We start from the raw sequence: 12,840 nt of genomic DNA on the forward strand, positions 1-12,840 counted from the left end.
TCCTCTGAAAAATCATTTTCAAAAAACATGACCAATAACACTTTAATATAGATTCTGTTCTTGTCACTACAAGAATACACATATACAAGCCATAAATAGCAATTACACAAATGATTGCTGAAATCCATTTGTTTTGAAATTCAGTCCAGAGTTTACAAGCTCTTTTTCTTTCATATGTGTGTGTGTGTGTGTGTGTTTTATGTGTGTGTGTGTGTGTGTGTGTGTGTGTGTGTGTGTTTTCTCCTTTTTTTATTGATTTGTTTTCTTTGGACTTTATTCCTGAACGGGTCACATTACCAGTCAGTGTCATGGATTAGGAACAATACTAATAACAAAGTGGACGTCTAAAACGATGGGATGAGGGGGGAAAAATATTTCCAATACATATGGTACAGAAATTCTAGATGCATTTCTTTCTTTACAAATGTACATTTGTGGCAATCCGAGTCCGTTTATGAAGAGTTCATGATGGGCCTAGAATAAACTCCTTGGTAGTAAGAGGAGTCGGGAATAGAAGCGGAATCCAGGCTTGATTTCCCTGCCATTGAGCCCATGGAAAGGGCTCCGGTCATGGGGGAGCCGTAGCCTGAGTAATGCATCACCTGTTCATATGCTTTTAGGTCCATTTTGTGGTGATGGTGGTGATGATGGTGGTGGTGTTGCTGTTCTGATGACATGAGGTTGTTGATGGAGAAAGGGTGGTTGAAGGAGTAGTGATGCTCCGGCTTCAGGTGCGGGTCGTGGGCCTGGAGGACCGAATGATGCTGGGAGAGGAGATGTTGGCCCTGGCCTACTGGAGACGAGAGGGAGGACGAGGAGGAGGCTACGGCGGCTGCGGCGGCGGCGGCGGCAGCTGCGGCGGCGGCTACGGAGGCGGCGTGCTCCGGGCTCAGAGCCTGGCTCGCCTTCAAGTCCGACATGGCTCTCTTGTGCTCGCTTGCGGACGAGTTGGAGTGCGGCGACTCGTTCCCGTTGCAGCTTTCCGAGCTGCTATGAGACGACGAGCCGCCATCGCCGCCCACTTTACCTCCGCGTGTCGACTCCTTGACGCCAGGCATTTTTTTATCGCATTTGAAGCGCTTCTGGCGGCGTAAGTAGCAACCATTCTCGAACATGTTGCCTGAATCTGGATGTAGAGTCCAGAAGGAACCTTTACCCGGTTTATCCGGCGACCGGGGAACTTTGAGGAAGCAGTCGTTGAAGGACAATGAATGGCGGATGGAGTTCTGCCAACGTTGTTGGTTCTGCCGGTAAAAGGGGAATAAGTCCATGATCCATTGGTAGATCTCGGCTAGGGTTAACATCTTGCTTGGGGACTGCTGGATAGCCATGGTGATGAGCGAGATGTAGGAATATGGCGGTTTGGCGTGGGTGTAGCTCCTCCGGTAGGTCTTAGGGTCTCGGGAACGGTTGATGTTAGACTGGCCGTAAATGGGGCTCATGGCGTTCATGTTGCTGTAGGACGTTAGGGCGTTCATGGAGGCTGCTTGGCCACTCATGGGGCTCATGCTGGGGCTAAGGGCAGCACTCATGGCAGTCATACCGGCGGCTCCCATGCCGTTCATGGCTCCTACGCCTACGCCCATGCCGGGGCCCACTCCGGGACCGGTGCCGGGGGACATGCCGGGCATGCCGGTCATGCCGGCAGGGCTCATGGCGGTGTTGACGTAAGACATGTTCATGGAGTTGGCAGACATGTTGGCTGAGGTGCTCATGCCGGACATGCTCATGTAGGTGTTCATCGTGTTCATGCCCAGGCCGGCGTTCATGTTTCCAACGGAGGTGTAACACTGTACGGGAGACGGAGGGGGAAGGGGACAAGAAAAGATGTTGAAAATTTGATGGTGAGGAATTTAATATGGAAATTTAGCAAGGATTTTTGTCAAAATAGTCTTAAATTGTGCTGAAAATGCATAATTTTCAGGCTACAATCCAAAAAAACAAAATAATTCCATAGCAGAATGTCATCCAAACAAAAAAATGGAAAAACAAAAACAAACCTAACATTAAAACCCTTATATTTAACGCTTATTTAAAAAAAACATTCTTTAAATCCTCACAAGAAGCCCCTCAAGCGCATCCCAAATATTTAAACCCATCAAACACCTCGACTATTTGTCGAGCGAAAACATCCCTCCCTTCCTCCAAATAGTGCAAAGATAAGTATATAAAACCAAAAAATGTAAAAATGATAATCCAATTGTAAAAAAATTTAAAAAGTTAAATCCTAACCCTTCTTCTTCTCCAACTTTGTTAGAATTGCGCTCTCGGCTTGGAGATGGGGGAGGATTTGGAGGCGCCTCAAGTCAATATTTGATCGCAAAGTTAATATTATCTCAGTGCTAATATTGAGTTGTATAAAATGGGATCGGCTTTAAACAACGTGGGGGGAAAAATATATATATATTGAAGGTACCCACCTCAGGCTCGGCGTAGTAACTGCTCCAGTCGGTATGTTCGTGTCCTTCCATTTTAACTGCTCCGAGCATCATGGAGGACTTTGAATCAAGCGTCCCCCCCTCCAAGAAAAAAATATATAAATAAAAGCCAAAAACGTCTTTTTTTTTTTAGTTTATAAACTGTGGGAGCAGCCGTGCGTGGCCGCCGCGCGTCCCTCCGAGTCCGAGAGTGGAGCGCCCTAAAAAGGGGGGAGGCGAGGGAGGTGAGGGAGCCGCGCAATGCGTCAATGTGCCTGCGAGGGAGTGAGCGCAGTTAGAAATGACGCTCCGTGCGGACGCTTGACGCAGTGATATAGCTGTGTGCGCCTTGCCAAGCCTCCAATCCTACTTGCACGCCTTGGGCCCCATTTGAATAATCTCCTCGCACCTAGGCGCGAGACTCCTCGAGCTTCAACCCCCCCTTTGCGCGTCACCCCACCCCATCGACATTCTGAACCCTCCCCATCTATGCTGAGGTACACCTGCGCTGACTTTAGAATGGGAAAAAAGGAGAATAATCAGTTGAAAAGATGTTTTCTAAAGTCAGATAGTGGCCTGGTCTTCTTTTTAATGGAGGGATAGAATAGACTATGATGCTTTTGATAGGTTTGTAGTTCTAAAAAGACATGCTTTGTGTCCCTTATTTTTCTTCCTGCATTGTTTTGTTCATGTTTTACTGTGTCAAATCATTCATTACAACAAAAGTACCTTAAATATATATATTTTTAAACAGTGGTTAAAAAGGTAATATGAGTATTTAGTAGAGAAGTGATGGTTATTCTTGTTTTTATTTATTATTACTGTCATTTGAAAACCTGTTTTTGTTAAAAGAACAAAATATAAAATAGCTACAACTATTTTCATTGTTTTTATGTATAGTTGGTAGTGGAAAATTAAAAGCAAAAGTTAGTATTTATTGAATAAAAGCAATCTGTGGTTAAAGAGGCAGGTTGAGTACTTAGTAGGCAAGTGATGGTTATTCTTATTATTGTTGTCTGTCATTTGAAAACCAGTTTTTTAATAACAAAATATAAAATAGCTACAACAATTTTCATTGTTTTATGTATAGTAGTTGGTTGTGCAAAATGAAAGCAAAACTTAGTATATATTGAATAAAAAGCCTTCTTTAGAGATTTCCATCAATTAGGGCTTGCTCAAGTGCTCCCTCTGTCGGTTATATTTCCCACAAGCTTCATAAAAATACATTTTTCTAATCATTTCTTCTCCAAAATTCACCAATCCCTTAAAATATTGTAGCTAAATACTATGCATATGCATTATTTTTACTCAAGTGTAAAAAACAAACAAACAGATGAGCGTCATTTTCACTTAAGAAAACATTGCCTTTAAATCAGGATAGCTTGTACAGTATTGTTTCTATTTGTAGGACGCAAACATGAAGGTGAGGTTGCAGTATGTCACTGGCCACGTGTCCCCTAGTTGGACATCTATTTGAGGGCATATTTACGCAAGAGCATAACTATCAGTATGGAGCCCCATTAGTATAGGCGAGTAAACCTGTCTTGTTGACGAGAGACTAACAGAGTCTGCTTAACTTGGAAATGAGATCATGAAGGAAGAAAAAAGTGTTTGACGATTAGGAATTGCAACCTGCGCATGTGCAAGGCAGTCATATTTAAACAACCATTTTTTTTAGCCATGCTAAATTGCTGAAAATCAATAATAATCTCATTATACTTTATTTCTATGGTAGTTTTTTGACCTGTGATATGCTTTTTGTTCATTTAAAAGAAATGATTGTGAGCTGTGCAAGAATTATTGAAGTATTTTACGCATTTTATTTCTCATGAGGACAAAATTGTCCTTGACCTGGCTGACATGGTGTTCTTGAATGAGATTTGTAGTTAATTCTAAAGTTAATCATCAACTTATGTTGAGTCCGTTTACATGGGTGAAGGTCGTATTTTGGAATTGGTGCAAAAACTAAAATTTGTTATCAAATATTTTAGTTTGTATGTGCTTATTAATTGAGGTCTTTTTGAAGGATTGCGTCCCTTTCTGGCTGGAAATATTTATTTACTTGTGTACACACAATGTATATAATGTATATTTATGTATGTAGTGTGTATATGTATATATGTATATGTATGTATGTAGTGTGTATATGTATATATGTATATGTATGTATGTAGTGTGTATATGTATATATGTATATGTATGTATGTAGTGTGTATATGTATTTATATGTATATGTATGCATGTAGTGTGTATATGTATATATGTAAGTATGTAGTGTGTATATGTATAGATGTAAGTATGTAGTGTGTATAAGTATATATGCATATGTCCGTTATGTGTATATTTTTTAAGACCTGCAAATATCAAATTGTCCCCTAATGTATTATTTGTATATTTTTTCGGATTGCCAGTTCCAGATTCATCCCTAATGCAATGGCCATTATTTTGCAGTGAAAATTCTATGAACATAAGTAGATTTTTATCTCTTTTGAAATAACAAAACATTAAGCCCTCAAGGTGAAAATATTCACTTTGTTCCATTTATTTACATCAACTCAAATGAGTTTAACTTTACTCTGCAACGTTTATAAATCAAGGCTCAATTTACAATTCCAAGGGAAACAAAAGAAGCACCTGCACTCTTCCCATTTTGTTGATCCATTAACTTCTACGATGACCGGCGTTACATTTGACACATTCAACATTCACGCTCATGACACTGAAGAGCCCAAGTGTTGAAAGTTAAACGAGCGCTTGCTTAAAAAGGCGTCAAAGTGCCACCACCACCAGCATGCACTTGGGCCTAAATCCCCAATTTTTTTTGGGGTGCGCGCCATGGGTGGCCAGAGGGTGAGTTGTTGGCATGAAAGTGTTAACTTGGACTTTAAAAGTGACTTTATTTTCTCTCTTTTAGCCAAAAATTCTGAGATTTTAAAAGTATTATCTCCCCTATGTATGCTTATGAGTTTGCAGAAAGCTACATTAGGTTAATCATGTAATTCATATAAGTAAAATTAATAATTAGATATCCTTTCTATTGGGAAAAAAAGAGGGGAAGGGGTGTTTGCTACTAAATTGCCTGTGGTGACAGTAAACATTCCAAAGGCAGCCCGGAGTTTGGACTCGCCATTATCTGCCACAGCTGTGACAACGCCCGTTGGCCACCAGTTTGTGGCCCCGAGTACGCTGTGTTTACCTGGAAATGAATCTGAAAAGCGGCCGGGACTGGGAAGGCATACAAGGCCGGCTAAATAAAACCCCAGAGCGGTCAGTGCAATGAGATGCACGACGTTATTGCGCCCACTGGGGTCACGGTGCAAACACGGGTGTAAACGTACTAAGGATATCCTCAAATACGCACCTTTTGATATTGAAAGGAATGTGTCCTGGAATGCCATTCGATACGCTTTTATGTTGACTGTAACCAAGGCGCTCCCAGATGCGATACTTGTTTCCTTGTCATGGTAAAGGATTTCTTGTTGACCGCTGCCCTTCATTTATCAAGCAAGGTGACAGTTTTTCTTCTCTTAGAGGACCACAGGAGAAGAAAATAGAAGGTGGATACTTAGAGGTTGCTTAAGAATGAGCACCTAGTTAGGTAAATGGATGCTAGGGTTGTATTAGAGCGTTTGTTCGGGGGTGCTAGAGGTCATCTCAGCCAACTATGGACAGTAGGTAGAGGGACAACCTGATTTGACTGCAAAGCAATAAATAAAATGTTAGTTATTTCCTTAAATCACTAGTTTGTGGGGAAAAAAAGTTCTAGATCACAGGTGTCAAAGTGGTGGCCCGGGGGCCAAATCTGGCCCACGGCATCATTTTGTGCGGCCCGAGGAAGTAAATCAAGAGTGCCGACTTTCTGTTTTAGGATCAAATTAAAATGATATATATATATGTTTATTATATTTCCTGATTTTCCCCCTTTTAAATAATATATAACAATAATTGTCATATTTTAATACATTTTTGTGGTTTTTAGTTCAAAATAATTTTGTAATATCTAAAAATATACAAAAAAATGCTAAAATAAACATTGTTTTAGATAATAAACTGAATATTTAGGGGTTTTATTCCAGTTATTTTAATTCATTTATTAAAAATAAATCTAAATTTTATATCTAAAATGATCCGGCCTGCATAAAATCGAGTTGACATTAATGCGGCTTGTAAACCAACCCTGGCTCTTGATATAATACACTTTTGGTGCAGTCTAAAACTTGTTCTAAGAAGAAGAAAATGTGACACCAAATAAGAATCACTGACTTGGAAAATAGTTTGCAAAAAACAATATTACACACTAAATCATATTTCCATTAACTCAGTATTACATATTTCCTATGTATGGATTCTAACGCTTTAATTCCTTAAAATGTCTGTCTGAGCTTTCAAAATAAAAGCTCCTTCTTGTGTATTAGAGCCAAAAGATTTAATATCACCAAATCGGCCTATTGTTATTCATTAGTAGGCCAACTGCAGAGTCAATACACATTTAATCACAGACTGCAGGCAATTAAAAGCAGAGAGGAGCAGTACTGCTATGCTAATTAAAGTGCCAAACTCCCATGGGAAAGCGACATGTTTAAAAATCAGCGCCCCCATCAAAGCCCGCCATCGCCGCTCGTCCCGAAGCTGTCAAAAAGTCGGCTGGTGATTACAAAGTTACATTGCATCAATTAGCTTTTTAATCCTGATTGATGCAAAGGACGTGCAAGGAAATTGCTTGCCTGTTCTGGTTAATGGAGTACAAATACTTCATTTTTTTTCCTTTACTGTATTTTGTACCCAGGGGTGACGGGGCCACCATGCAACTTCAACTTCTGGCTTCTTGAAGGTGACGTGGGGTAGAAAAAGATAGTTTCTGGTGAAGAACGGAGTCCTTTATTAAGGTATGTGGTAAATTAGAGGTTGATATTTTATATGGTGTTATGTGTATGAGGTTAATTTCTAACTGTGTTGTTGTGTTGGGTAAAAATTGTAATTTTCAAGACACTAAATTACTAAAAAAACAATCTTTTGCTTCACTTTTGATCAATACTTTTGATCGATTTAAAAAGGGATAACAATTACAATTGCATTGCAAACTAAAGACCAAACTTTAACATTTTCAGTTCACATTTCTGATGTGCATTTCCCTCTAGTCCCAATGTTATTAGTTTGTATTAAAAAGGCCTAAAATCTTCTTTTTATATGAATAGATATTAAAATAATATTAATAACTTTTTAGAATGCAAGTTTTGGTCCCATTGTGCATTTAAAGCTAAAATATTAATCCCAGAGTTTCCTCATGAATTATATTATCATCTATTTAATAAATAGTGGAAGGCCTTAAAACCAAAAACTTTATTTATAATAGAACTTTCCTATAATCTTGCCTTTATTCATATTGCACACAGAACTTGCATTACTTCACTAAAAACAGTCAATATAAGACAATACAAATAGTACTTGAATATTTTTTATTGACATAAATACTGCAAATCAGCTTATTTTATGTATTTCTTTACCTTAAGTACAGAATTTAACTCCTTTTTCCCATCCCTGCAGCAGTTTAATGTTCAGGTGAATGGCATAAAAAGAGGTACTCTGTAAACCTCTTTCTAGAAGACCCCCCACCCCTGAGGAAATTACACACACCCACATACACCTACACACATCTGAGCTCTACATCTGACAAAAGCTTTTGCTCCATTTCCTTTTTCCATCATCGTGTCAGTGGGCAAGTGAGGCTCATATCTACCACAGTCTTATCTGTATTCCGGATTGATAGGAAATTCAAGTTTGGGATTACCTCTCTGACCCATCTTTGACAGTCAGTTACCGGCGTGCTTTCATTACCGTCATGCTTTAGCGCCCCCTCTTTGACAAAATCCCCAGAAAAACCATCCCCGCTTAGTATGCGTGGCGTAGAATTACAAGCACATCGGCGGGAATTTCGATCAGATCGGCATTAGAGCTTCTATACCGGACCTCCATCCATATGCAGATGGCTAATTTGTGATGTTTACAGAAAGCGCATTGGAGGGGGGAAGACGACATCTCGTTGAAGAGAGCTATAAGGCGTCACCCCAGGAGCCCGGCGGTAAAAAAAAAAAAAAAAAACACCCTACAAGAGCCACCACATAAGTGTCCAATCTGTGTTTGCTTACCCGCCGACAAAGATGGCTCAGTCTTGGTGACGGGGGCCCGTAAATTGCGCTTTTTTTTTTTTTTTTACAGGCCCTGACAGCTAACGGGCCATTGGGAACGGAGGCCCAATAGCTATAGGCCACTCAACAGATTAGCACCTCATCAGCCTCCTACGGCTTGGAACAAATACGGCGCGGGGCTCCTTCAAGATACAATAGAGGCTAACATTGCTCAATTGCCCCCCCCTTACTATGCCCCCCGCCCTTTCCTATAGCCACAAAACTTGCCGGTCTGGCTTTTTCTCCGAGCCACAGCTGCATCAAGGGGTCCTTCCACAGTCCTTGGCCCACCCCGACCCCAATTGGCAAGATGTGTGTATTTCAGGTGAGCAAATATTGCCACTTGCCTGAGAGGTCAATGACCAAGCCGTTCAAGCGGGGGGGTTGCGTATTGCAATGGTCCGCCCCGCCTGCTTTGGCTACATGTGGCCCCACACAGCAACCGGTCCACGGGATGGGTCGTGGAATTCTTCAGGGCACAGCTGGAGTCGGTAAAACAAATATATACCTACGTGGCTCATCTGCATTTTCCCACAGCGTTCATTTCCCCTTTCTAATTGGCTTTTAACACAAAAGGATGATACGATGTGACGATAAATCACACGCAGAGAGATTTGACCTTTTTTGTGACATTGCTTTTGAGTACTACTGCCAACAAATTGACTTGTTTCGTACTCTCTCCACTGGATTCAATTCTGGCCTATCATTTCTTATTTGGTGGCGGAAAAGGGGTTGTTTCTTAAGGTTTGGATCACTTGATGGGTTCTAAAACGAGTTGTTTTCTTTTAAAGGTAACATTATCAACATGATATGCAGAAAATAATCTAAAATGATGAGTAATAATATATATTTTTTAAATATTTTCATTTTAATTCTCATCTACATGCTTTACATTGACAGGAGACAGGTTAGACAGATCTAAATGTATAAAAAAAACTACTTTTAAAGGTCATCTGTCATGGCAGTCCAGATTTCTACATCATTTTTTTGTGTAAAAAAGGTCCTAATAAATGTCCGAACTGGCTGAAGTTGGTTATTTATGTGGTTTCTTATTGGTTACACTTGTTCCACTACCAATCATATACCTAACCCAGGGGTGGGCAAACTTTTCGGCCCAGGCCGGCCACATTGACTTTAAAAATTTGACAGATGGGCCGGTATCAGCACAAGATACGATACATATAAAAAAGTGCATCCGTTAACAGTACATATGAAACATGAACAGGAAAAAAGGACTAAAGTATTAACATACTCATCACTCATCATTAAAGTAAAAAGTATAAAGTACAACGTAAAGTAAAAAGGAATGTATTAAGAAATACTTGTAAGTTACCCAATCATTTGTGTTCTCATATCAGAAGTAGACTTTAAAAACCAACTATAATAAGATGAAGGCCACCTATAGTGGACTCAAGTCAATTGTGTATTAGGTGGGGAAATATGTCAGGTCTGAGGTGCACCTTGATCTCCCTGGAAGTCAAACACAACGGCAGATAGCCTTGTCCTGGGAGGCCTACTCTGCCATCACAGTGAAATAGAACCAGCCCAGAAGGCAAACAAGATTTCTCCTCATTTCTCCTAGACCAACCTTGTCCGGGTGATGGGCTTTTATGTTGTTCTGTTTGTTTGCTTGTTTGGTTTCAAGCCCAAAGATACTCGGCATGAAGCATCGAGGGCGGGGGTGCACGTATCTGACATTTGAACTCCTGGCGAGTGCCCCCCACCCCCTGAAGACCAAAAAAAATAGAGATTCTCAAAATCAAACTAATCCATCAACTAATAAGATACTTGCATGCATTTGATGGCAAAGTTTCACTTAATGAGCTATTAGTAGAAATCTGTCAAACATGTTGTGGTAAGCAATTGTATATAATCAATATTTCACATGGTGAGGTAAAAATAAGTATTTTGGGCGTTGTTTAAAATGATTGGCAGTCAATAATATTTAAAGATTCATGATTTATTAAGAAAATTCTACTAGTATTGTGAGTCTTTGGTAAATAACTTCCAATACTGACACTTTGTGGCAGGATAGAGAATTTCAGTGGTGGTTGAAAAGAATGGTCATTTTTGCAAGATAAAACCTTACTATGCATGGTCATTTTTGCAAGAAAAAAACATATTATGCATGGTCATTTTTGCAAGAAAACAGCCTCTCTATACATGGTCATCACATAATAAACATCAGTCTGTGTTACTCAATATTTGGTGAAATTGCTTTACTAATATCTACTGTTTTATAGCATCAAGACCACAAAACTCAAGACCATTCTACGTCGTCTTCAAAACATAAACTGGTAAGCAAGCCATCATCTTTTCCACTTTAAATGTACCAGGACAATATGGGCGTGGTTCTACCTATTGTCGACAGGTACAGATTAAATTAGGTGCATGCGCAGTAACGCATTCTTTTGGAAGGCTTTCTCATGCTGACTGACCGTCGACGTGCACGCCAACCAGGTGAGTAGAGCAATTTACTGGTTTAAATGCGTTTTTATCATGCGATCGGGAGATTTTTTAGCAATCAAACGTTTTGTGTGCAATATGTTACTAGTTAGCATTGGTGTAAGCATCACGATTTGGTTTAAAAAGACCGTTTGGTGGGTAAATGCTCACTCGAGAATGACATGCAGTTTTGTGTTGCATGTAATGATAGTTTTAACCCGTTTCTGATTTGTAATTGTTCTCATTTTACAAAGCAAATCACTTGTGCAAAACTGTTAAGCCAACTTTATCCTAGCTGTCAACGCCAGTCTGTATATTTAATCGCCATATACAAATCTGTTAAGCCAACTTTCATTTAGCTCACTGGTGTCAAAGCTGGGGTTCGCGGGCCAAATCTGGCCCGCCGCGTCATTTTGTGCGGTCCGAAAAAGTAAATCATGAATGCTGGCTTTCTATGTTAGGATCAAATTCAAATTAAGATTATACATATATATTGTGTTATCTCCTTTCCCCTTTTTATATCAATAATTGCTATTTTTAAATCCATTTTTTCTTATTGTGTTTTTAGTTCAAAAAGCATTTAGTAGCTGTTAACGCCAGTCTGTATATTTAATCGCCATATACAAATCTGTAAAGCCAACTTTCTTCTAGCTCACTGGTGTCAAATCTGGGGTTCGCGGGCTAAATCTGGGCTGCCGCGTCATTTTGTGCGGTCCGAAAAAGTAAATCATGAATGCTGGCTTTCTATGTTAGGATAACATTCAAATTAAGATTATACATGTATATTTTATTTCCTCATTTCCCCCTTTTTTACATCAATAATTGCAATTTTTTTAATCATTTTTTTCTTTTTGTGTTTTTAGTTCAAAAAGCATTTAGTAAAATCTCTAAATATATTTAGAAAAATATTTTTTTCACTCTTAATATTGAAAATATTCCTAAAAATATTTTGTTTCCTTTTGAAATGAAAAACAAATAAGATATTTTCCCTCATACGTTGCTTAAATCAAGTTTTTGCTGTTTAGCATCAAGATAAAACTACTTTTACCCCCCCCCCCCCCAAAAAAAAAACAACTAACCCTATCTGTTGAATCTCCATGCTCTATATATTCTAACTTATGCTTTTTTTGTGCAAATGTTCCCTGTTTAGCACCAAGATGCAGCTCTCCCTGTATGCATAGAAGAATCTGGGCCAGATCAAGGTAAAACTACACACCCCAAAGAAAAAGTTGAATCTCTAGCCTATATATATTTTAACTTTTGCTATTTTTTTTGCATGCAACAGGCCTGAGAGATCTTCCTTGCAGTTTGCACACTTGAAGATGTCTCTGTACTTCTGAAAATCCTAATTAAATAAAAGCCTAAATCATAATGGTGATGTTGCACTGGCCATTCATTTCCACAGGTTTTTGACTCGATCTTTTAGGTAAGAAGGCTCCATTTAATGTTGGAGCAGGAATTCTAAGTGTTTATCCCACCTCCATTTTTTTCCAAAGGTTTATTTTCCTAAGTGTTTATCCTGTTTTATTTTAAATTTTATTTTCTAAGTTTTTAGCACCCCCATTTTTTTCAAATTTTATTTTCTTAGTATTTATCCCTCCTTTTTTAAAGATTTATTTTCTAAGTGTTTATCTCACCCCTGCTTTTTCCAAATTTTATTTTCTAAGTGTTTAGCACCCCCAATTTTTTCAAATTTTATTTTCTTAGTATTTATCCCTCCTTTTTTAAAGATTTATTTTCTAAGTGTTTATCCCCCTGCTTTTTCCAAATTTTATTTTCTTAGTATTTATCCC

The 12,840-nt window shown here is 39.1% G+C and overlaps 1 protein-coding gene across 1 annotated transcript; it reads right to left on the reverse strand.

The window, feature by feature from the left end:
* Window positions 1–227: 227 nt before the first annotated feature.
* foxa2 (forkhead box A2) lies at window positions 228–2,822 on the reverse strand. Its single transcript, XM_077732001.1, has 2 exons — window positions 2,421–2,822; window positions 228–1,790 (listed from the first exon to the last, which is right to left on the reverse strand). The coding sequence occupies exons 1-2, from the start codon at window positions 2,490–2,492 to the stop codon at window positions 453–455; spliced, it is 1,410 nt and encodes a 469-aa protein (XP_077588127.1). The 5' UTR covers window positions 2,493–2,822; the 3' UTR covers window positions 228–452.
* Window positions 2,823–12,840: the final 10,018 nt, after the last annotated feature.

This window comes from Stigmatopora nigra, chromosome 13 (assembly GCF_051989575.1).
Source record: "Stigmatopora nigra isolate UIUO_SnigA chromosome 13, RoL_Snig_1.1, whole genome shotgun sequence".
Lineage (NCBI taxonomy): Eukaryota > Metazoa > Chordata > Actinopteri > Syngnathiformes > Syngnathidae > Stigmatopora > Stigmatopora nigra.